General features: G+C 35.3%; 2 protein-coding genes and 1 long non-coding RNA gene across 6 annotated transcripts; 2 read left to right on the plus strand and 1 right to left on the minus strand.

Moving 5' to 3' along the window:
- Window positions 1–1,177: 1,177 nt before the first annotated feature.
- On the plus strand, window positions 1,178–10,177 carry LOC118277801 (putative uncharacterized protein DDB_G0291608). 2 transcript variants are annotated; one of them, XM_035596742.2, is made up of 4 exons: window positions 1,178–1,443; window positions 3,877–4,111; window positions 6,106–6,174; window positions 6,328–10,177. In XM_035596742.2, the coding sequence occupies exons 1-4, from the start codon at window positions 1,417–1,419 to the stop codon at window positions 9,612–9,614; spliced, it is 3,618 nt and encodes a 1,205-aa protein (XP_035452635.2). In that variant the 5' UTR covers window positions 1,178–1,416; the 3' UTR covers window positions 9,615–10,177. The 2 variants fall into 2 exon arrangements, with proteins under 2 accessions (XP_035452635.2, XP_050556216.1); XM_050700259.1 differs by having other exon boundaries at window positions 1,193–1,323.
- A 2,272-nt stretch (window positions 10,178–12,449) lies between these two features.
- On the minus strand, window positions 12,450–21,035 carry LOC118277802 (broad-complex core protein isoforms 1/2/3/4/5). 3 transcript variants are annotated; one of them, XM_050700265.1, is made up of 5 exons: window positions 20,626–21,035; window positions 19,528–19,668; window positions 18,030–18,206; window positions 17,028–17,337; window positions 12,450–15,899 (listed from the first exon to the last, which is right to left on the minus strand). In XM_050700265.1, the coding sequence occupies exons 1-5, from the start codon at window positions 20,674–20,676 to the stop codon at window positions 15,664–15,666; spliced, it is 915 nt and encodes a 304-aa protein (XP_050556222.1). In that variant the 5' UTR covers window positions 20,677–21,035; the 3' UTR covers window positions 12,450–15,663. The 3 variants fall into 3 exon arrangements, with proteins under 3 accessions (XP_050556222.1, XP_050556224.1, XP_050556223.1); XM_050700267.1 differs by having other exon boundaries at window positions 19,528–19,663; window positions 20,622–20,925; XM_050700266.1 differs by having other exon boundaries at window positions 20,622–20,913.
- LOC118277803 (uncharacterized) lies at window positions 19,928–23,801 on the plus strand. Its single transcript, XR_007706203.1, has 3 exons — window positions 19,928–20,565; window positions 21,943–22,101; window positions 23,654–23,801. It is a non-coding gene; the product is annotated as an uncharacterized LOC118277803 (long non-coding RNA).
- Window positions 23,802–26,269: the final 2,468 nt, after the last annotated feature.

A 26,269-nucleotide genomic window follows, 5' to 3' on the forward strand; every position in this document is an offset into this window, starting at 1 on the left:
CTGATACTAGAATGAGGAAAAACATCATTAGACATGTAAATAGTTATTAACTATTTCAAATAACAAAGGTTAATTATGTACCCAGTACCTAATCAGTAAATGAATTCTGTGAAGTTAACGACTAAGATGTATTAATGATTTTTTTTGTTAACAGAGGTTCATTTATCTTTATATGAACATAAGATATTATATCTTTGCATTATGACGTCACCACAGATGGGGCCCAGTAGGGCTGATGCCTAATCCGGAGCTGCGGACTACCTAGCAGGTTTACCGGGGCTCTGACTCGATAAGCAAGAGTAGGAACGGGGTGGTTTTTAGTCAGTAAGAGTCTGCCACTCCCTCTCGCTTTGCCCTGGCGAGAGAAGTCATTGGATGATTTCCCCCTCTTAAAAAAAACATTATGACGTCATCATCGTCATCAAAGAGTACCTAACATTCACTTTCCGCCTGCTATTTTGGGTCTACGTCCAATATAATAACAGCCGAGCCTTATTTAGACTCCATCTTAGTACTTATAAAAAACGCAATATAATGATTTGAACAAACTTGCAGACAGACAAATAAAACATATATGTAGTTATGGTGTATGCTATGCATACTAACGATAATATAATAATGAATATATTCATATTATTATATTTATCATTCGGGACTAGTGATGTAACCAATGTCATATTTTAGACATTCGCGAATGCGAATATCTGAATACGATATTTGTGAATGCGAATATTGACCAACTTTTGTCTTTTCTTTCTTTTTATTTTCTATGGATTTATTTTGACAGTTTACTTGCAACGCGAGTCGCATCACACATTAGCAATTATATGCATCAACTTCTAATCAGGATAAAGTTAACATCAAAAACAGTAGTCAATTAAAAATACCTTTGATAAAGGAAGAGCGAATTTTAGTAGAATCTAAGTTCACCATTGGGAATATTATAGTGTCAAAAGTTCCCATAGATCCCATTAAATTTACCTGTCTGTAGTAGGCAATTATATTTATTTTTATAACATTCATATCGCAAAAAATAGTGAATGCGAATATTCCTTACATCACTATTCGGGACGTATGACTAAGAACCAAGAGAGCACTTTTGTTTTATATACTTAGATATATAGCGGGCCTGTGACGTCACACCGGCCTTATCCAGAATCACTCATTCACTCGCATTATTTTGATTAACGAACAAACTCAAACAGTAGCGCTTTATGAAGCGGTGGCGCCGGACATAGTTAACAAGCAATTCGTGTTTTAAATATTGAGTACTAAAGTTATTTTTAGATTGATAATGTGTGTGTGGTTTGTGTGAAGTGAAATGTGGGTTTAGTGTTTATTTTTTTTTAATAATAGAACGCAATTTAGTTCTTTAATTGGACAGCCAATTGTGTTGCCAATGTTATAGAGATTCGCATGCCGATTGGAGGTCATTTTGTCACGGTAAACAAGGATATTTTATTTTTTATATTATACAATGAACAATAGGACTAGATAACTTATTATTAGATTGTTGCTAATGCATTATAGGCGCGTAATTGATTGTTTTATACAGTTTATACAGTACTAGCGACCCGCCCCAGCTTCGCATGGGTTCAATGGTGATATATTATGCATCTATTATACATATAAACCTACCTCTTGAATCACTCTATCTATTAAAAAAACTGCATCAAAATCCGTTGCGTAGTTTTAAAGATTTAGGCATACAAAGGGACATAGTGACAGAGAAAGCGACTTTGTTTTATACTATAGTGATTAAAATGAATATCAGAAGTCTGAAATCAATTCGATTAGATAATTATGTCTGTATCTAATTTAGTTTTAGACTAATGAATGATAAAAGTGCGCTATGCACTTTAGTAGATGGTTGAGGTACTCATTACTAAAGAAACACAACTTAAACAAATATTGTAAAACGGGATGTTTATTATTGTATACAATGTTATATCTACATAGTATATAGTCTGCTATATTTAGTAAGTTACAATTAGGATTAATATCTAAATTCTGCCAAGCTTCTTCTAAGTTCCCGTGGGATAAAAAGTAGCCTATGTACATTAACAATACATTAGATTTTTAATTTTAATTCCGGTTTTAGATAAACTCTAAAAATCTTATTGTATTGTTAGTGTAGCATGAATTTCCGCAAAGTAACGCTTGATTCTATTCTATATAGTAGCCTATGTGTTATTTTAAACCATACTCTACCCCTGTTCTAAATTTCATCCTGATCCCTTCAGCCATTTTGATGTGATTCAGTTACAAACATACACACAAACACATAAACTAACAAACTTTCCATAAGTAATAAGTTATTTAAAGTCAAAGCCAAATCATTTATTCCAATTAAACCATAAATACTTAGGTACTTTTGAAACGTCAATAAAGACAGAAATAAATAATCGTCTGTCAGTCTGTCCGTTAGTGAAGCTAGGTTTAATAATATATGACAAGATTTGTTTTTATGAGTTCTAATGATGCAAACATACTAATAATAATGTTGTATTCAAGGACCTGATGGAAAATTTTAGATTTAGTATAAATTTTAGATAAGAGTTAGGTGCATATACAGGAATACTTGGAATTCGACGTATTCCTCTCAGGAGGCTCTGAGGTCCATGGTCAGAAAGTAGCTAGTTTCTGAGATATTCAACATTTTTGGTTTTGGTAAAAAAAATCCCGAACTGACTACAAAAACATGAATAAATAAAAAATTACTGGTTATTTTAGTTTTTATCAGTTGTCAATACATCATTAAACATTTATGATTAACAATTAATACTAATAATGGCAGAAATATCGTTCGTTTTAAAATAGCAAGTAAATTCTTATCAAATTTTGCTTTGTTTTACTAATAATAATAATTATGGTTAATAGAAAACTGGATTTATTTTAAAATAATATTAATTTTAACTATGTATTGGTAAACTTCTGAATATTTATGTTTTGTAATAGAGAGTACTATAGGACAGGTATACCTATTGATATAATGTTTTTAACATTTCTGTGTTTCCTGTCTGATACGGCTTCATAATTTACGTCTCCAAATTGAACTTGAAATTAATTTGCGTTGATCTTCTTAAAGGACTGTACAGTTTTACATTACCTACATTTTATGCCGAAGTCATTCGAATTGTATTTACCACGGAACTAGTAGAGATTTTCTCGAAACTAGTACAGCTTTTCTCCATTAATATATATACCGTGAGTATACCGTGATTTTTAGCTAATTTAAATATCTAAAATGCCTATCTTGCTAAACAAAGTTTTCAAAATTTCCTTAAGTATTTACGGGGTGATAGTGTTAAACAAGGAAATTAAAAATCACGGTATACTCACGTATATTAATGGAGAAAAGCTCTACTAGTTTCGAGAAAAGCTCTACTAGTCTGCGCACGCAGCTTATGATGAAGAGTCCCTCTTCGCTGCGTTTACAAAAACACACCCGAAATAAATTTCGAGTGTGGAGCAAAGCAACGTTATTAGTAAACAAATGTGCATGTGGCATAATAATAATAATGCCCGAATACTCAAACGCTACTCAATTTTAAGACGATCTCAAATGTAGTTCTGTCACTATCAATCCTTTATAAAATGACAGAGATAGCATGATATTTAAGTATATTTAAGATATTTAAGTTAAAATTGAGTAGCGTTTGAGTACTTGGGCGTAAGCCTCTTATCCTGAACTGTTTTCTTCTTTATTTTGTAATATGGTTATCTATTTGGTTATAAATGACTCTGAGTTCAGTGTGCCTCTTGGCAAAGGACTCCTCTAACAATTTCCATTGCACTCTATCTCTAGCAACCCTTCTTTATTTTGGACGTGGCATATTATAAGTATTTACAAAATCTTTTTGTAAACGGTTACAGATGAAAGTTGATACGTCGTACAAATTCTACGTGATCCAGTTTCTGCAATCGCCGTTCAAAAACGTCGATGACTACGTCTGCGTGCCTTCGACTTGGTTGGAAGATAGGGGATCCAAAGGGATCTACGCTGCCTACCCCTCTGAAAGACTGCCCACAACAAGAAATATTGTCAAATCCAGACAAGATTATGATAAGGAATGGAAGTTTTACTTATGCATACCTAAATATGGGACCAGTAAGTTTTTTTATTGTTTAGTAATTAATGTATCTAGGTAATGTTTGGAGTACTTGTAGGCACGGCAGTTTCGAAAGATTTTGCATGTCTTTAAGAATTTAGGTATCGATTAATTTCGAAAATTATCGGTCTCGAATTCAAAATTTCTTTTTAACAGACGGATTTTCGATAGATATTCCATAGAGCTGATATGAATAATTAGTCTAAAATTGACATTTAGCTGCTATATTCAAAGATTATAAAGAGATCGGCTATTAATTTCGCAGTCACGGGTTCAATTCCCGGGTCGGCCAATTTTTTTCGAAAAAAAATCTCAGTAGTGGCACAGAGTCTGGAATTGTGTCCAGTAAGTATATGGCAATATGTTCACCCCCTATTACATGGGACATATAAAACAAATGGTGGAAAGTGGGTTTACATTGTATAGCTGTATCACGTGCCGTAATGTGCACCTCTGCCTACCCCTTCGGGGTTAAAAGGCGTGATGTTCTTGACGTTGAGATTGTTGGGTGGTTCTTAAAAACCGGTATAAGAGTTTCTGCTCACGTATTATTACTATCAAAATAAGTGTAAGCGTTTCGTTCAGATATATTTATGACTAAAATACATAATAATTATAATTATTACAATTGTTTATTAATTGACTTCCTATGATTCATAGCAACACTAATACAAGTCTGAACTTGTTTACCTACCTAAATACGTGGCTGTATTTTAAGTACATAAGTACTGCATTGTACTCTGCGTCTACGCACGTTTAGCGATAAGCCAACAATACACCATCAAGTGTGATAGAGTAAACGAAATTACTTTTTTACCAGTTATTGAGTCTCATGTAATGCAAATACCGATAAAGAGTATAATGACCGACTACAAACAGTAGGTATCCTTAGTATGAAGTAGCTTTTAAATTAATCGAAATTAGAGCTCGGTGCTCTGCAAATTTTCGAAAAACCGAAAAAAGCTCAGTAATACTTTGCCCGACCTGGGAGTCGAACCCCTTGTTCGGCAAAGTCAAAATTATTTATTTCAAATAGACCAGGAAGGCACTTTTGAACGTTAAAGCAAATATTATATGTTAATAACTTCTGTCTGTCGGTCAGTCCTCTAGTGAAGCTATTTGCTCGTTCCAAAGTGTAGATTCCTATGGACAAAAACGAGCAAGAAATTCCATAGGTTACTCTTTTTCAATCAGATTCACAATACAATTCTTGCAGTCGCACTTACAACCACTCGACCAACGAGGCAGTCTGTCAGTCAGAAATAAAAACATTTTAATCTTATATGACCTGCCGTGCACTTTAGATATAAATAAAATGAATAATCGCGACATTGGCCTTGAAAATATACGCGGCTTTATATTATGCAGTATTTTTATTAATTAACTAGAATCGGAATTCCCAATTCAGGACAGTTAATATCGGAACTTGATTCTGGAATCGAAACCCAATCGATATTATGACTGCACGGTCGGTGCGGTGGCTGGGCAACTGGCTGCCGTGCAACGGGTAGCGGGTTCGATTCCCGCACGGAGCAACTCTTTGTGTGTCTGTGAAGTTGTATGTTAGTAAACGTACTCACGACACAAGAGAAAATCGAAATGCGGGGCAAAGCTAAAAAAAAAATACACAGCCCTATAGTTGAATCTGGGTGTAATTATGTACTATCATTTATCTTGAATGGTAATTTTGATTGAAAAAGCCACGGCTACATTTTGTTTGGCATGAGAATTGTGAACCAGTGTCTACTAAACATTTTTTTAAAAAGAGTAACGATGGAGATTCTTGCTCGTTCTTCTCCATTCGAAGCAACACTTTGGAACGAGTGCCTAGCTTCACTGACAGACAGACTGACGGACAATTCAATTTGACGTTTCAAAAGTGCCTTATTTAGGATTAATTGAAATAAATGCTTTGACTTTGACTTTGACTTTTACTTGCAGTTGTAACCCGTCAACCAGCCTACGAAGTTAACCGTGTTGTTTTGGTTTCCAGATTGTCCCTGGGATGCTGAGAATATCATCCGCGTAGAGAGTAGCAAGAAACTGAACTCAATCTCTCCACGTAAGTTGCACTAAACAATATGAAACTTTTTCGTTTTTGGAAATTTCGAAGTTGACGAATTTATAAACATACAAATTCACATACACATAACAGCCAAAGATAAACAAGACCTTAAAATAGAATGAGTAATAAATTTGAAATTTTCGATTACAGAAGTCCCTTCGAAGCAAAGTGGATCTGAAGAAAACAAACCCAAGACCAAACCAAAGATGAACACTCGAGATGAATTAACACAGTCCCTCAAACGCAAAGTATCAATAGATAGTAGAAATAGAAAAACTGCTAGAATTGAAACAACTTCAGATGTACCTGAACCTACAGGTAATCTTTTAACGTCAGAAAACAAATCAGCATTTTGTAAGGATTTAGCTGGTATGAGGTCCAGATTACCAGAACTACTTATTACAAAGTCTCAAGTATTTGACCTAACTGGAAACGAAGAAGAAACCCCCTCTAATACTTCTCACGTCGAGCAAATGCTTTCACACCACTCAGAAACAGGAACTTCAAGTAAAGCAAATCATCGTAGAAAAAGTGCTCCAGAAACAGTTGATAGTACTATTACTTCGAGTTTAAATTCTTCATTGCAAGTCCTAAAAGAAACTCGTGATTCTGTAAATAATAGAAGAAATAGTACGTCCACTAGGCCTTCCAGCCAACCTGGTCAGCTTCCAACGAATACAACCAAAAATCCTCCTACCACAAGCTCTATGAAAAAACTGACTGATAAAGTAATTGAAGAAAGCATTTTAAGCAAAACTGAGGTCAATCGTCCGTTACAAAATAATTTACCAGCTAAGACTAAAGAACGAAGAAGTTCGGTGAGAAAGTCTACTGAATTAAATACATTAAATAACACACGTCTTTTACAAGAGTTGATTATGAGTGGCGGCCTAAAAGATGTCGATAATGCATCTTTGCAAAATTGTTTAAAGTATGTACAGGAAATCGCACAAGAGACGCTCGTTGCTCCGTCAAGTACGCAAACAGGGCTAGTTGTTCCACAAGCTATGCAAGCTGCACAAGCTACTCCATCGGTAACGCAAGCTATGCAAGTTGCTCCACAAGCTGCACAAGCTAAACAAGATATGCAAACTACTCTTCAAGCTATTACACAAGTAGCTAATAAACAAGCACAAAAAATTAATAATTCTCCCGGAATTCCATACCCAATAACAGCAAATGCGCCCATTTTGTACCAAGATCCGCATGAACGACAAATAACAACTGAAATATCTACTGTATCCAAGATTATAGATTCAAATTATTCACAAACCAGGGCGCACAATGCATCTAATGTCCAAAATGTATCAAACCTCCAATATTTTCCTAACAATAATCAGATTTTTGGAATGTCTCAACAAAGACAAGCTGAGCAACAAATAGCAGCGAACGGAAATTATACTAATCAATTCAGCTCTTCTAGTAGTATAGTTAGTGGGAGGGTATCGGATGGATCCTATACAACATGTCGTCCGTCGAGACCAAAAAACAGTGTGCCATTGAACGCCCAAATGCCTAATTCACAGCAACATTATGCTGCTTTTGGGCCCAATATGCCTCAGATATCCAAAACGACTGGTCCTAAAAACCAAATGCCATCTAACACTAAAAGGCCTATTTTACCGCACAAAATGCCGCCGACATGCAACTGGATTCATACTGTGTCAAAAATACCGAATCCGAATTACCCGGAATGTCATAGAAATATTCCGAATCACCCGCACTCATATAACGATCGCAATCCAGAATATAATTACTCGCATTCTGAAGCGCAACTACTACAGGATTTGTTGCAAAAAATCGGAACAGGACACAAGCATCCGAGCTTAGGAGTTCCCATGTCAGTTAATACACAAAATCATCTGCTTGCGTATCCTCCAAATGCGGCTAATCAGTTAAGACAGTTGCAAAGTGCTCATGTAAACAACGCAGTAATGCCACAGGCTTATACAAACCATCCTAATCAAGTCCCACAAGTACAAGTACAAGAAAATATTACTGTGAGGCCTAGAAGCAATGATACTACACAACAGGTCCCTCAGAGACATGACATGCCGCACGATATTGCAACTGCAGTACAACAAATTTCCAACTCCGCAAGTAATTCTAACGATAATACTAATTCAGCAGATATTTTAAATAATAGTAACCCAATCGCAACTAACGAAAATATGAAAGAGAAAACTGATGAAACAAGAATGATTATAGAGAATGAAGGAGAAAAAGCATTATCTGTAGACGAAACTTCTAATACTAATATGACGAAGACACCCTGCCATCCTGTTGAAAAACTACCAGCATGCAATGAAATCACAGATGAAGAGTGTCATAGAAGCAGTAGCGCAGATACAGTAAAAATAGATCAAATTCCTAATGATTCTGAAGATGTATTAACTGAACTAACAAACAAAATTAACTATGTATTATCACCAACATTCCGGGCACAAATCGAGATTAATTTAATAAAAGATTTTGGTAAAATTTTACAGATAATGTCTAATAATTTCGACGAAATTCTTGAAGTACTAAATCGTGACCAAAAAATGATAATGGAGAAAAAGGAAATGCTTGACAAAGCTTTAACATCAATCGCTTCTTATTTAGAATTGCAAAACGAAAATCCCGCAAATGTATTAAGAACGAAACATTCGGCATCGCAAAATGTAATTAAGAAAAAGAAGAATAAAAAACGACGAATAAAAGATGCTGATGATGATGTCGACGAATGTAATTATAGTTCTGATGACAGCGATAGTCATGATAGTGATCGCAGTGATGGTTCTGATGGAAATGATAACAACAATGAAGGTGATACTGATTCTAACAATGAGGATTTAGATGGCAAAAAAGGTTCTCTCTGTAATGATAACAAACACTCTGAAGGTAAGACTAGTAAAACGAAAGATGACAAGAAGATTACTGACGGTGATGGTAATAGTATTTCCAAATCCGATTCTAACAATCGTAATGAAGACACAAAGAGGCGAGGCAAGAAGCATCCATTTGTGTTACCACGAGAATATTCGCCGACAAATCCGAGATGGACGTTGATATACCAAAGCGCCGCTCAGGGTACTATAGAACTTTTGCCAAAAACTCGTATTTACGTAAATGCTTCCAAATTGGCGAACTATAAAAGGATTTCGAGTAGTTATAAGGAATTTGCAAGTATGGTGCTGACGTTGATTTTCAGTCGAAGTGCTTTGAGTGTGTGTTCATGGACCGGGGCAAGAGCTAATGCTTTTGCAGTGGACAAAAATGATGTAAGGCCAGGTTTGGATGAGAATGCAAGACAGGTGATGTTGAATTACGTCGAAAGGGTAGGACGCAAAAAGAATTGGGGGAAGTACGACGAACAAAGTATTGTTAACTCTCTTCGCGCAAAGATTCAGTCTGTAAGGAAATTAAATAATAAAAAGCTCATAAACAAAGAGTAAGAACTATCTGTGGAAGATTATAATTTTTTTTAGCGTTGATAAGTACGTGTTTGGCCACCAACCCGCTTTTTGCTGGAATGGCGAAGCGAAAATGTGGCCGAGGATGGAGCACACAGACTTAGAAAGTATCTATTCACTCTGACCTTGAAAAGATTGTATTTCTCAGGAAAAAAAGGCGGCATATTGTTCCATTCCCTGGCTGCATGACACCCAAGGGAAGTCCACCACTGTATAGGGATGATAATGCGCCGACTTTCCACTAGTCCTATGTTGAAAGGATGGCGGTAAGATAAGGTCGAATAGATCAGATGCACACTCCAAAATGTATCCTGTAGAAGATAGACAGACTAGCTACATTACGGCGATGCTCTAGACTGTGGAGCTTTCCGGAGACCGACTTCCCAGCACGTATTATCCTCTTTGCACGACGGTCCACCGACGGTAGCAATAAGATTGTAACATACGCAATAACTTTTTGAATTGTACTCATGTCTGAATTAAGGCTTATTTAGATTAGATTTAAATACATTTATAAGTGTAATAAAATATTAGATTTTTCTAAACACACCGTTTGATTTGTTCTAGAAAACATGATGAATAAGAAAGTCAAGTATTTAAGTGTTAATAAGTAGCTACTTTAGATAACGTTAAGTATGCATTTGTATGCATATTTATATTTAATTTTATCTAAAGTGCGTACGTATGGCAAGTACGAGAGTTAACAGCGTTGAGTAAGAGTGAGATAGTAAAAATATACAAACAGAAATATCGAAGATAGGTATATTCTATCAACGAACAAATCTATACATATAATAAAATCGTAGAAAAGTGCTGTCTGTACATTGAAAATAAAAATAAAAAAAATAGCAGGGGTTATTGTTATGTCGATGTCGAACCCAAAAATGTAATTAACTTTTTTTTGTCTGTTTGTCTGTTTGTCTGTTCGTCTGTGCGCGCTAATCTCAGAAACGGCTGATCCGAGTTGGATGCGGTTTTCACGAATATATTGTGGGATGCTTAAATTTACATTTAGTGTTTGTTTCATGTCAATCGGTTCATAAATAAAAAAGTTATGTCAAATTAAAGAATCACGTCGAACATTCTATGCTTATACCATTAATCTCCGCAACTATTTGACGGATTTGGTTGAAATTTGGTACAGATATAGTTTAGAACCTTAGAAAGGACATAGATATATTTTTATTTCAAAAATCATAAAATAAAAATAAGAAATAAATTATTTATAAATAATTCTATGTCGATCGTTACACGACTTCGGTTCATGTTATTGTTTTAATTTATCGAAAAAAGTAAATAAATAGTAAAAAGGTATGAAAAAAATAATATCAATATAATAAAACATTTAGTACAAAGAAAATGCTCTAACGGAGTATAGATAATTCTATGTCGATCGTTACACTACTTCGGTTCATGTTATTGTTTTAATTCATCGAAAAAAAGTAAATAAATAGTAAAAAGGTATGAAAAAAATAATATCAATATAATTAAACTTTTAGTACAAAGAAAATGCCCGAACGGAGTATAAATAAATAATCCAAGTTGTTTTTATCCTCGATAGATGGCGTTGGGATCGAAATAGATCGCGCTATGGTTTCGTTACATTCATTTGGTTGGGTATCGGCCGAGCGCTTCGGTACTATCGTAGAAAAAGTGTATTATCAGTCGTATGATTATTTGTCTGTAGTGGTCCTGCTGTTTCGTATATTCTAAATTGGTTTCGTTGTATTTGTCAATTAATAAGTTTATTTGTTGGGTTTTCCTGGTTTTTTGGTTAAACTATTTAACGTAGGTTTAGTTTGATATCGATTATTAGTAGTTACTGTAGTTAGTTTTTTTAATAAAATTGTAAGTCTAATTTTTTTTTTTAATTAGATTAGATTTAAGTCGTTTCTTTTAAATTATTTAGTTTAAGCTTGGTTATTATAGCATAGAGGATAGGTTGTAATATAGTTTCTTTTTTAATTGTTATAAATTCGTAATTCGTAGCTTTCTTTAGTTATAAGTTAGTTTAAGTCCGTTTTTAAACTATTTTTTCAATGCCCTAAGTGAGTATACATCTATTAAATTCAAACGCAGAGCTCATTATGTTGATTTTTGAAGAGTTCCCTGGAATATCTTCCACATCTCATTTTTGAAGAGATCCCGCGAGATCGGGAACTATGTGGTTAAAACCAAAAATTTGCCGGAAGTCACTATTCCACGCGAACGAAGTCGCGGGCAAAAGCTAGTACTTAATATGTGTAATTATGTAAGCACACACACACACATTAACAGTTTATATTGGCCACTGCTGACCAAAGCCACACAAAGATTTATTATCGGCGGTATTTTCGAATACGACCTTAAAACTTTCAAGAAAAGAGCGTACTCCTTTTTAAAAACCGCGCTACGCACCAGGGATTCCTCTAGTGTTGCGGGTGTCCATTGGCGGCGCTGATCGCTTACCATCAGGTGACTCGTCTGCTCGTTTGCTACATATTTCATAAAAAAAATACTTCTTCTCATATCGTGAAGGTTTGGGTATTAAACACCACGCTTGCTCAATGCGGGTAGGTGTTTTCAAACTTATAATTAGAAATTATAAGCCCAGGTTTCGTCACGATGTTTTTCTTCACCGATTGTCAGTGCTGTCTAAGTAATCTTAGAAAGTACATATTATAACTCGGAAAAAGACACATTGGTACTTGTCATTGGTAGGTTTGGAAACTGCGGCCTCTTGCATGAGAAGCGGGCGTGTTAAACCTACCACTACAGTTATGTAAACATACAGGTAAAATAATAAATATTAGGGACACAAGGAGTAATAAAAAACTATTCAAAATTTTTTGATAATATTTATTTTATTAGGACTTAACTAAATTGTCTTTTAATTAAATATAATGTCTTTTGTATACTAGCTTACGCTAAAATATGAGTGTAGGTTTAATAAAACATGACTAGAAACATGGTTGCAATTAAATATCCCTCAAAGTCTCAGAAAGAAACTATAAAAATAGTAAATTAAATGTTGAAACGACATTTTAGGAACTAGCGAAGCATAAAATCCGCCATATTGTTTTTTTTGTAAGTTGGTACGAGGACCAATAGGGATGATGACTGGGTCAAAAAAAAATTATTACAACTTTTCAATACAACAAAATATCCAAAAATAATCACACTCTCGTTCATAAATTTGATGAACTACTTAATTTTCGTTTTTTTCTAGCTTAATTTCTAGAAATAAGTCTACTATTTGACGTCAAAAACTTATGACGTTATAATAGAGTATTTCATACAAAGGTCATAGAAAATACAGTGAAACTTGGTTAAGTGGGACCTGGATAAGTGAGAAACCTCCACAAATGGAACTCATACTGAGGTCCCTACCCATTGGCATTGAATTACCTCTATTAGTGGGACAAACAACCCTCTATATCTGGGATTCGTTCTTTCGATTTATCATCTTAGTTCCCTCTATAACTGAGACAGCAAGTTAATTTTAATGCATAAACCTCAGTAACTGAGACAACATCGTTTTGTTTGTTGATTTACCTATTCTTATTCATTTATAATGTGCACATAACACATTGTTTTATTTAAGAATCACACCTCTAAAATAACCCGTATGTTCACCTCCATTAATGGAATCCTCTGTAAATGACACAAATGTTTATTTATACCTGGTTATCTGAGACACTGGGCTAAGATAAGTGATACCAATTTGAAGGTCCCTTGATGTCTCACTTAACGAGGTTTCACTGTATAGTTTTTGACGTTTCGAAAAAAGTATTGAATTTGACTAGTAGGAAACTAGCTTATTGTTCATTGTAACAGGCTAGTTTCCCTCTTCCAGTCAAATTGAATACTAGGAAACTTCATAAAATTAAATTTTCTATGAATTTTGTATGATATACTGGTAAAAATATGCTATGACTTCATCATATTTTTACCACAAACAATCGAAAATGAAGTAGATTTTATCAAATTAATGAATGGAAATGTGATTATTTTTGATTATTTTATGGTATTGAAAAGACGAAACAATTTATTTTTGACTGAGGAAACTGCCAAATTCTATAATTTGGTGATTTTATGAGACATTCTGTACCCTTAATATGAGTTTAATTTACGTTTAAAGTAATCGAAACGAAAGTGCGTTCAGCGCTCTGATTGGCCGGCTCGCATAAACCAACCAATAAGAACGCCGAACGCGCTCTCATTTCGATTATTTAAAACGTAAAGCATACCCATACTAAGGGTTCTGATAAAAAATCGTCGTTAGTTCCTGTATCACAGAATATTATAAAATAAATTGAATATTATGTTACACAACACTCCTAAAAATATCTTTTACATGGATAATAAATACAGAGTAAAAATTACTAGCATTGTAAAATTGTTCTATAACACATGCCCCCAAATACTGAAATGCTATTCAATATTAAGTTTTATAGAATTAATAGAGACAGAACAGTTTTTGAGAGCGACTTAAAATTGAGTGGCGTTTGAGTATTTGAACAATAACGGTCAAATTCGCCACTGTGTATATGTGGCGTATTGAGCTATTGAAATAGTCGAACACTTAAATTACGACCTTATTACGCACTGATAAGGTCGATTAAACAAAATATAACTACGTCACCGTAGATATTAAAAAAAAAATACGTTGGGCACTCGGAGACTGCCGCGGTAAAGCTATTGCATAGCATTTTTATCAACATTTTTAGAACATATGCGATAGTAACGCCACCTTTTAAGTTTTGGTTGAACTTTTTTGTCAAGCTGATGCAAGATGGCGCCACTTTAATTATGAACTGTCAAATTGTTCTAAGGGTGGGGGGTGTTAGGTTTTTTTCGTTACGGAATTTCTGAATTCGGTTTCTACGCTCAAGGCCTGTGCATAGAAGTTATGCAATAGCTTAATAAAAAAATCAATGAATGAAATGATAACAAAATACAATATTACACTCAAAAAAAAAAATAATGTTTAAGTAAAACGTCTTTTTCATTTACTTTGGTAATAAATACCTTCGGTGGGTATTCGAGAGTTTTGTCGATTTTACTCACTTTCGATGAATAAAATTTTATATTTTATGCTTAGAGCGTGACATTAGTGCGAGCATTAATTTCTGAGCATTATACAAAAAATGGTTCTGTTCTTTTTGCCTCATTAAGAGCATGAGCATAAAATTTTACATTGAGCATTAATGCTCGCAAACACTCAAAATTGTAGTCACACTTTTGTAAAAGTAATCAGTATTTGAAGGTAACTATTATTTGGTAATTTACTGGATATTATTAATATTAAATATCAATAAGTAATATTATTATGATTTTGATGGTAGCTAGATAATTGCGTTTTGAAGTACAGGGTTTTGAAGTAAAGGTACTTAAACAAAATGTTATTCTGTTAACCATGTGTTACAATATGGAATTGAGCTTTGTTCAAAAAATAAAAAAGTGGCCGTTAGTTTTTCTGAAATTTTGCTTTATAGTGTTTTCACAGAAATATTTGGCCCAAATATAGTTTTATTAAATTAAATAAGCATTAACTTGGTACCTATTTATTGTCTTTAATTATTATGGCCTTTTATCGATATTTGAATTTTTGTTGGTATTTTACTATTTGGGTAGAATATGTCCATATAATTTGAGCACAATTTAATTTGGAAAACCAAAAATTAAACTTTCTAATAAATTACAAGAAAATTAAGAGATTAACAAAACACGGAAAAATAAAATTGAATTAGTTTGTATGGTTTACTCTCGTTTATAATCGACGGAGTCACTCGATAAATTTCGAGCTACACTGAGGGCTTATAATAATGAGCAGAATGAACACAACACAACTGTCGATATCGATACTGACGAGCCGTCAGTTGTAGTAGCCAGTCAAAGCTAATATTTCAACATGTAAGTACATATTTTAAAAATGTCATAAGTAAATAAGTAAACCATACAATCTAATTGGTAAGTTTCAAGATAAAATTACCCAGATAAGAAAAGAAACCCAATTAATAATAGTATCTACGTTTTGGTCCAAATTCGTTCAGATGTCGCCTCGTCCGGCCCTGTGTTGCGGGGGCGCATGTCTGTAGGCGACATGTTTCCTCAACGCGTCCCTGGACCGCGACACGTGTGAGCATGCGCGGCAAGCATGGCGGCGGCCCGCGTGTGTTTCCATGTGCACGCGCAAGTTGTACTGGTTCGACAGTCTCTTGTTACAGATTGTACATACCGAGCTATTCATCCGCCATTTTCTGTCGTACTCCGGTATTTCTGTAACTGAGATTTTATTTTTATTTTATTAACACATTGAATGCCGTGGTTGTCACCAGTGACCGACGTTAGCGGAGGATTTGTCTTCAACAGTTTTATATTGGCAGTCAAAGACTTAAGAGATTTTTTTTCGCTCGTATCAGTCGATGGTAAGCAATTGTCGTAGCTGTTGGCCTTTTGGAAATTACGGTTTTGAGGATTGGGGATTGGAGAAACTGAATTGGGCCTCTGGCTACGTCACTTTAATATGATGAAATACAATGGGAGATTTGTTTTACGCCAGTTTTCTGTGATGCCGTGGTATAACTCCGGTCGAGCTGACCCAGTCTTGCCGAAGCATGTGTTCCCGTTTTTTGCACACTAGATGGCGCTAATATTTGCGTGAGGACCAATCGCAGCAGCTGTCTGTTTTACGACACTAATTTCTTATTGGACAAATAGATTTATCAATCAATCGTTCAAATTGTCATACTCATCGTGAGACACACTTTCACCAGTTATGTTCAAAATTCTATATGATAGATGTCCTTTCATGTTTAAAATAAAACTTTGCTATTAATAACTTTCCCATTTAACTCAAAGAAACAACAAAGTCTTGTACCACGCTGTTAATAAATAAATTATAAACACATAATCAAAACAAATTGCAATCTTAATTCCTTCCATTATTCAATTAATTGTATACATTAAATAATTGAATTTAATGTAACAAGCCAAGAGAGATTTTAAGTCATCATCTCTACATAAGTTGTTGAAGACTTTTAGTAGCTTGTTTGCACTTTTTTGACAATGATAGACTATAATTTTATTAGAGCAACGTCACGCCTTTTATCCTCAAAGGGGTAGGCAGAGGTGCACATTACGGCAGGTAATCTCGCAGGTAATAAACAATGTACACTCACTTTTCACCATTTGTGTGTGTGAATAAAGCCCAGTAATACTTTGTCCGACCTGGGAATCGAACCCAAGACCCCTTGTCGCATTGCCTTGAGTCGCATTCGCGACCACTCGACCAACGAGGCAGTAATTTTATTAGTCGACAGTATAAATTAGATTTTGTCACGTCCCTGACTCCACCCACCCCTTTCGGGGTTTAAAGGTGGGAAGATATAAAAAAAATTGAAACGAACTCACCTCCAGAATTCACCAGAGTAGCAGTAGGGTTGCCAATCTTGTGCGTGCTATACAAATTTTGGACAATCTGATCCAATTTGCTTAGTCGATCCTTTTCACTTTTACCCATAAAGTCGGCAAAACTCCCATCTTTTTCATTGGTTGGTGATATTATGTCGTCGTAGTTGAGTTTGGAACTTGAACTCGAGTTGTCGTTGATGGCTTGGGATGCTGGCTCGTTCTTGACTTCCAGGTTAACAGGAGATTCAGGTATATTTGTTTTATGATATTCGTCTGGAGTTTCGGTTTCAGTCGGCGTTAGTGTTGAGTTCTGAAATAGAGATGATGATGGGGTATCAACATTAAAAATCTATTTAGTCCGTCAGTTAGGTAATGAATAAATATTTCACGTTTTTTTTTATTTGGTCTAGTATGCCTAATGTGAGGCACTAGGATTTTTTCCTGTATCGTGGGTGCATTTACAAACATACAATTTTACATACATTTGAGACCCAGACCCGAAACTACAATTTATAAATCACACAGAGTTGGCCCGTGCGGGAATCGAACCCACGTTCCGCGGCAGCCGGTTGACCAGCTACTGCGCCAACCGGCTGCTGTACTATTGGGCCTAAGTCAACGTAGGAACATAAGAATAGGCCCATTGGAGGGATTCCTATAATCACCAACGCTTTTTTTTTGAGTGGGGAAAATCATCCAATGACTTCTCCCGCCTTGGGTGAGGCGGGAGGAAGTGTCAGACTCTTACTGGCTAAAAACCACCCCGTTCCTTCTCCTGCTTTGAGCCGGAGCCCCGGTAGCCTTTTACGTTTTCCGCAGCTCCGAAATAATCGCCAACGCTTGGCATGGAGTTCCAGTTGCTGCCCAGCCTCTGTGACCTGGCATGCATGGACACTGAAGACCTTTAGTCGGCTCTAAGCATTCCCGCGAGAAGAGCAGCGGTGGGGACACAATGAATGTCTTCTAATGGGTCCAAATTAAATACTGCTACAAATTCCGTACCGTATCGGCATCAGTAAGTCCAGAAACCTTCAAGGTTTGTGCAAGTCGTAGGAGGGACGGGAGGATCTTCTTGGAGGCCGTCACTTCCCCGGTGTACATGAATGTGAGGAGGAGACGTAGCTCGGTGGCATCACACCCCAGCACCACCACCAGGGTGTTGTTTTCAGCTTCCACCTCCTGAAAGTTTCAGCAGATACATGTAAGAACTAGGTATAGGTTGACTGGTAGAGAATAATATTGGTAGATAATGATATGGGATTAAGTCTACTCATCCGATCTTAATTAATGGGGGTCCATCAACAGCCTGTAAATGGTGTTCACCACATCAGATATCAACAGCCTGTCAATGACCACTTCTGACCAAAGACCTCATCTCACCCAAAGAATTACTACGCTTTCTCAGATTTCAGACTTATAATAAGAAAATCACGACCGAATCTTTCACTGTTTGTCAGTGGTGTCTAAGTAATCTTAGAAAGTAGATTTGGTACTTGCCGTAGGTAGGTTTCGAACCCACACTTATGCATGAGAAGCGGGCCTCAAACCTGTAGGCCCCCACGACACACATTTTGTTTACGAGATAGCACTAATTTAACAAAAAGTCTGTTTGACCAATGAGTAGCTGTCAAAAATTTAACGGTCCAATGGTGTGATAGCTAGCTAATTCCGTATTGGACGAAGAACAAGAGGCTCACACCAGCCCCATCTAGTGAGAAAAATACCTACAGTAGTAGCCACCATTATGTTATAAAGTGTAACATTGTAGATTTTATTCCGAAAAGAGGTAGAGAAGCGAATATTAAATGTTTTATACTATTTATTTCTTGGATAAAACGGCCTAATGTCATGTTATGTTATTTGGTGCGTACCTAATGTGATGAAGAAAAAATAAATAAGAATTTTGCATTTAGTTTAGTTAGTATGATTGACTGAAACCACTCAGTCCTGACTACTAATTGCGGATCACACAAAATTATTCCATGAATAAAAACATTATACAGCAACCTGTTGGCGAGCCAATGTTAATAGTGCAATCAAATTAGGTCTTTATCATAAAATAATGTGTAAATCGTCCCTTATCTAACAAGAGCGCTCAAGTCGAAAATTGGCGGTTTTTACATTGCAATGCCATTGGATGAAACTGCGCATTGCGCCTCGAACCATTGGTCTCATGATATAGATTTCAGCCAATCAGAATTCGTAATTCAAAAAATAGTGACAGCGCTCAAGTCGGTTGGTGTCGCAACAACGCACAGTTTTTTTCGTCTCCTGTAAAGCTGGTAAAAATGACTTAAGCGGTATTATAAGCTAAGGCACGAAATTATATTCTAATGCTGGGGCCATACTAATGGAATATGCCATTGATTTTGAAAACAAATGAACGATTATGAACTTTAAATGTTCGTACAAACATCAATTATCGCCATAATCAAATGGCATATTTCATTAGTGTGGCCCCAGCATAAAGGGACATCTGAAATGCATAAATAAGTTTCACCTTAAAAAGTTGAGCGAAGTATTGGCTGCAAGAAGCTAGGACAAGCCTATGGGCCTTCACAGAAGTCCCGCTAGCGCTCAGTGTGACGTCAGTCAGGGCCCCCGTACTCAACATACGACCTAGGGCTCCAATCAAGCTGTTCTGTTCAAGTAAAAGTCAACTTTAATACCTTGGCTTACAGCAGCTTTTTGAGAAACCCGTCTTTTATAAATGATAAATGTATTCATTTTTCAAAATAGTATTGAAAAACTATTAGTTTGGTATTTTATAACTGATACGTCTTGTCTTGTGTGACAGTTAATAAATTATCAGTAGAAATAGAATTGTATCGTATATTTATAAAAAAACATAAACATATTTTTTTGTTCTAATAGGTATTTATGCTGAATATATCTACTAAAGTTTGACACTACAATGTTTAAAATTAAAAATTTAAATAAAAAATCTAGTTATAAAATTAAAACCATTTTATACAAAATAAAATGATTTTAGAATAATTTTAAAGACGGATTCTAAAAAAGCTGCTGTCCAAATTAAATACAAAATTAATAAAAATCGATATTAGTTGTAGCTCAATAGTCGATTAGTTGGTGTGCGTGTGATCTATTAGTAACTTTACTATTTAGTGTCATTGGCAAAGGTAGTATCATACAGGCTAAGCAAGGGTGTCTTTATTATGTACAATTTAAAAAATAAACTACAGCGCCAAAACAATTCAATTTGAATTTCGAATCACAAAATTAAAATTCGAACACGCTTTTAAATTTCGAACGTCACAAATAAAATCAAATATTATTTATAATTATTTCTAAATAAATGTTTTTAATGGTATAAGAAAATAAATTCACTAAAAATGTAATTTTAAATATGTAATTAAAATGTATTACTAAACGCCATCTTCAGGACGTTACCGCGCAACGATTAAGAAAACAGCAATAAAAAAAAGTATCTAACTAAAACTTTAAAAATAAGGCCACGGAAAAGGCAAAGGCTAAATGATTGAAGCAAAAATAAAAATATATCCAAAGGAAACAGTTTGTAAGTGTACCTGGTCATCTGTAGTGGGTGTGTTGATAAAATAAAATATTACTCACCTACCTGATGATTGTGCCAGCGCAAAGAAAACTGTTGTACATCCTCATCGTCCATGGCCACAAGTATTTACTTTATAAAAACCACTAACAAACTTCTTACGCTCACTAGTTCGTTGCACGTACCAAGTGGAGACAATTATATTGTTAACGAATCCAGGCTGCTTTATTTTAGGTCGGTACGCCTGGAAAACCTGTAGCCACCTATTTCTGGAGCTGATTGTATTTATAAATCCAATGACATTCGGCGTGTGACGCGGCTGACATACCAAAACTCATCCAAAAACAGATTTAGTTCGCTCGACCGAGATGATTGGCATCATTGTTCGACTGTTTGCTCTAATTGATCGTTATTTCATGCATTGTGATGGATTTCACACATAATAATATTGTTTGTGTTTACGCACTAGGCTGAATGATTATGTTGTCTTTGCACGCGTATTTGTTTTAATACATTTTTGGCGGAGTTTACATTTTTTTTTCAAACTTTTAATAATCTGTGAAGAGGCGTTTAGATAAAAAATTACTATGATTAGATGATTTATTGTCCTAATGTAATCTTCTCTCGTTTTATTTAAACATAAACTAGGTAATTAAGACAATCTGCCGCTGGCAAACAAGTATGTCTGTCAAGAAAATTATGTTAAAAGCCGTAATGACGGATAATTACTAAAAGTTTTTAGACAAAGCCCTATTTTGTTGGCGACATTCTGGAGATTATAAACTGACATTGATGAAATAATGTTGTTCTGTAAATTGTGTTAAAAGGAATTTGTTATCAAAGAACCGTGTTATTAACATGGTTTTATTATTTTACAAAGAGATGTAGTCAACTCTCTTTATAAATTAGTATTTATAAATAAAACATCATAAAATATTCAATAAAATATAAGATCGTATTTTAAAGCTCGCTCTAGTTTTAGTAAACGTTCTTTTTTTTTAATTATACGAACAGTTTCGGGAGTTAAAAACTCTTTTCATATAATCTGGCTGTTTGTCGGCGATCGCGTGCAATCGTTGACCTAATTCTGATTTTAAAAAGTTCCGTACATTTTCCCGCTCCGTTTGCGTTTCCGATTGTCAAACTTTTTAGGGCTTCGAGTTAAAATCAAATAGTTTCTTTGTGAATATTTTGTGAAAATATCGTCGTACGGGATTTTATTAGTTTTCATATTACTATAAAACTAAAAAAACAGTAAGGTTAGAGACACTCCTGGCTATTATTTCATCCATTTTAACAAATATTCCGATTTCGTCCCGACGATTATTCATAGTTAACAAGGGCCTTGTAATTGGTTGAATAATGTATAAGTTTGTGTTTTAGACAAATTATTCAAATAAACAAAATAGTTTGAAATGGAAGGGTCATCTAAAGCCGTGGAAGATATTCCCGATCCTGATTTTTTCGACAATACTAAGGCCGCTATAGAAAAGGAACTTGATAGAATGAAAAAAGTTGTCAACAATATCAATCAAATGAGAGGTATTTAGTAGATTTTAGTTTAAAATAGTTATTTGTTAAGATATTGACTGCTTAGTTGGTCAAGTGGCAACAAATAAGACTGCCAAACTAGCTTGATTGGAGTGATTTTGATTGATTTGGATCACCTGATGGTAAGCAATCGCCGCCACCCATGGACACTCGAAACACCGGAGGCGTTACAAGTGCGTTACCGAGCTTTTGGGTGTTAGGCATTTAAGGATTATTGGGGAATCGCAGATTGAAAAGATTGGAAAGGGCTCCAGTAAGCTCACTTACATTACACAACGCAAACTTTATTTCACGTCGGTTTTCTGTGGGGCCGTGGTACCACTCCGATCCAGACGACCCATTCGTGCCGAAGCATGGCTCTCCCACAGTTATTCCTACCCCGTGCGTGCGTGGCAAAAACACCGGCGTGATACAACGTGATACAGCGTTACTGGAGTTCCATCTTATGTTAGTATACGATTTTAGTGCTAAAACCAGCAAAAGAACTAAAAGAATTCAACTTTAGTTCAGTGTTGAATGTTGTCGTATCCATTACCTCTAAAGAATGTTGAGAACGCAGGAAACCTAGGTATTTAAATAGGTTTGTTGTAAAATTCGTTGCTAGCTAGGTTTGTTACTGACTTTAAACAAGATTAAAAAGAAATATTTCGGTTTACACTTCTGAAAGATGAATGGTTCCGTGACGTACATAAGATATAATAATTATGATGATGTTGATGATACAGTGACATATTGCAATGAAAAGATATCTCATATTATTCGCCAGTTAAAATTGAATTAGTTATAGGTTAAGTGCACGTTGTTTTAAGTTTAAATAGACATTATAATCATACTATATCGCACTAATATTATAAAATTATCCAATCACGGTGAAACTACTAAGCGGATTTTGATGAAATTTAATATACAGACAGGGTATGAGCTGACTTGACTACACCTATTACAGGTATATGGTTTTTTATTCCACGGGAACGCGGGTGAAGCCGCTGGTAGAAGCTAGTAATAATAATATAGAAACTCATCCACAGTTATCAAAGATACAAATTAAGTACTATAAGTATAAATAGTATAATTCCATAACAATACAATAAAATTATAGTTTTCATTCCGCTTGTACCGGACAACTACAAGCTACAAGCGGAATGAAAAATAAAAGTTAGCTACAAGCGGAAAGAAAACTAAAAAAATATTGTATTGTTAGTGTAGCATGGATTTCTGCAAAGTAACGCCTGACTCTATTCTATATGTCATAGGTATGTTTGTATGTTATCTATACTATACTAATATTATAAAGCTGAAGAGTTTGTTTGTTTGAACGCGCTAATCTCCGGAACTACTGGTCCGAATTGAATAATTCTTTTTGTGTTGGATAGTGCATTTATCGAGGAAGGCTAAAGGCTATAAAACATCACGCTATGACTAATAGGAGCCGAGCCAGACCGGGTGAAACCGCGTGGCAGTAGCTAGTATAATATAAATTTTTGTCAGTTATTTTATAAGTTACATATTCTTATGTATTCTTTATTTGTTTGTTATGTTTCAGTGGAAGCAGCCTACTTACAATCAGATTTGATCTTGATGATTGATGCACATACATGGGAAGAAATATCCGAACTTATTGGACTTACAACCTCTTCAATGACTATGGACAGTCTTAGTAATAAAGAAAACAATAAATAAATTACAAATAAATTTCAAGTACTTTTGTTTATAATCTAAAATCTGTAATCTGCTGGCCAATCATGGCGATTACGACGACTCCAATGGACTGTCTCGGACTGAGTTCTCAATTATGAATGCGAAAGTTTGTGTTTGTATATTTGTTACTATACGGATCACGATAAAATTTGGAACAGTGGTAGATCTAGTTAGAGGTAGTCTGGAATGACACATAGGCCCTACAAGAACGCGAGCAAAGACGCTGGCAGAAGCTAATTTTAATAATAGTGTTTTCCATCGTAGACCGCATCATCACTTACCATCAGGCGAGATAGCGGCCAAACGTCGGCCCATTTAACATAAAAAAAATAAAAAATAAAAATAATAGTAAGACTTTCTACCGCACACAGAGACATTTAATGATTACTTAAACTATTCTTTAGTTAAGAATTTTTTCAGAAAACAATTGCTAAGGACTGGTTTAAACAACCATTAAACAACTCTGAGTACGGCAGTTAAAAATCAAGAAAGACACAAATACGTAGATGATAGTCAAAACACATTTTCTAAGTATATTTGTTTATGGAGTATAAGAACAAAGACAGTTGATTTTATTCCAAAATAACTTTAAGTATATCGAATCAAATAAATATCTTTACATGATTACTTTAACAATAGCTCTCCGATAGAGGAAATCCCTTCCTTACAGTATTGAAGCGAAATAATCTTGTTTAGAAGGATACTGTCATAAATAAGTGACGAGATACATCTTTATTTAGTTACGTAATGGAGTACGCTCTTGAAGAAATTGTACATAAAACTATACTCAATTATTTTCAATCTTATCAAAAAGTGAGACAGATATACTAAATTAATTATTATGTTTTTAGCCGCTTTGGCTTAAGGCTCATATTTATATGAGCCTTTAGAATAACTTGAAACTAGTCGTGTTCCTCGTCATTGTATGCCGAAAAATATAATAATTAACCTTTTCATCATCAATAACAGTTCGGGACAGACTAATGCTGGACTATGGCCTCCTTCTCATGGCCTGATGGTTACCACCGGGATCGTTTTAATTGGACTTACATCCTAAGAGTATGGGTGCCTTCACCTTATAAAAACTGTCAACCCAAAAGTTAGCCTTTTCAAGGTTTACTTAATATTACTGCATTTTCACTAATACACTAATATTATTCGTATAAATGTGAAAGTTTTATTTGGGTGCTTGTCTGTCACTCACGCTGAAAATATTAAACGAATTTTGATGAAATTTGGTATACATAGCTGAATTGGGTGATAAGATACTTTTTATCCCACGGAAGCGCGGGTGAAGTTAGTTTCATATATGAAACTCCATTTTTTTATGAAACACATATGGTAAACGAGCAGACGTATAACCTGATGGTAAGCAATCGCTGCCACCCATGGACATTTGAAACACCAGAGGCGTTACAAGTCTATGCGTAGCAACGCGCGCGATGAGTCGTCCTATCGATGTGAACGGGTTAACGACCTCTAATATGTTAAAGTGCGCGAGTTGTAATTTAGTTATAAACGAGGTTCTGGCTTTTATACAGAACAAGTGCGATGTGATGGATGAAGATTCAATGATTAGACTATGTACCACGGCGTTTAAATCGGAAGAAATTAGTGCCGCAAAAAATCTTTTGTTTACCTCAGTTAAAACGTCGGGAAGAAAGATTAACCGTCAAAGGGACGGGAAGACGCGAAGGGAAATAGAAGACATAATTGCACTGATAAAACAGACAGATCCCGAAGAAATGCCGATCTTTGTGGCCCGTGACCTTCAAAAACTACCCCCGGTCACTTTTGATCATTTGGACGCGACGCGGTTATTAAAAGATCTTATTTTACTTAAACATGAGATTGAGACTATTAAGGAAATATATACACCGATGGACCAGTTTTCGAGATTACAAAACGAAGTCATTAATCTGCAACAAACATCTAGGGTTAATGATTTCGAACGGGACAGCTTTGTCAACGGAAAACGAGTTACCACGAGTTGTTTGTTGGATACTACCGAATGCAATTGCGAAAGTGGCCCCTCAGATAGAATTCATGTTACACATGAACCGATGAGCCCTAACAATCATTCCAACAACAGTACTAATATCATTAAGGAGGTAGATCAACACACTCAAGCGCTGCAGTCACAGTTCCTGTCTCGCTCGCGCGCGGCTCCCACGCCATTTGGCGTTGATCTCTCTGTCACACACAGCCCAGATACAGCGCGCGCGGCGATGCTCAGCGAGAAACCTACTCATGACGCGTCGACGAGTGCGATGACTAATGCCTTGGTATGTGTAAGCGCAACAAACAATCAGCTGATAAGTGAGCTTGAGCCGCAGAGCGCTTTGTTTACACAGAATGCAGATAACGATTGGCAAGTTGTACAAAGAAAAAGATACAGAAATCGTTTTGTAGGAAAAAAAGGAACGTGCACTGAAATAAATGAAAGTTTTAAGGCTGCAAA

The sequence above is a fragment of the Spodoptera frugiperda genome, chromosome 18, assembly GCF_023101765.2.
Source record: "Spodoptera frugiperda isolate SF20-4 chromosome 18, AGI-APGP_CSIRO_Sfru_2.0, whole genome shotgun sequence".
Lineage (NCBI taxonomy): Eukaryota > Metazoa > Arthropoda > Insecta > Lepidoptera > Noctuidae > Spodoptera > Spodoptera frugiperda.

What these genes read in the sequence shown, in the direction of transcription:
- LOC118277802 (XM_050700265.1), bottom strand. Translation starts at nt 20,676, where the DNA reads ATGGACGATGAGGATGTACAACAGTTTTCTTTGCGCTGGCACAATCAT. An exon ending in GACTTACTGATGCCGATACG is followed by an intron (nt 17,338 to 18,029) that starts GTACGGAATTTG and finishes TCTCTATTTCAG; the next exon opens with AACTCAACACTAACGCCGAC. An exon ending in TACTCTGGTGAATTCTGGAG is followed by an intron (nt 15,900 to 17,027) that starts GTGAGTTCGTTT and finishes ATAAAATCTCAG; the next exon opens with TTACAGAAATACCGGAGTAC.
- LOC118277801 (XM_035596742.2), top strand. Translation starts at nt 1,417, where the DNA reads ATGCCGATTGGAGGTCATTTTGTCACG. An exon ending in TTGGAGGTCATTTTGTCACG is followed by an intron (nt 1,444 to 3,876) that starts GTAAACAAGGAT and finishes AAACGGTTACAG; the next exon opens with ATGAAAGTTGATACGTCGTA. An exon ending in CATACCTAAATATGGGACCA is followed by an intron (nt 4,112 to 6,105) that starts GTAAGTTTTTTT and finishes TTTGGTTTCCAG; the next exon opens with ATTGTCCCTGGGATGCTGAG.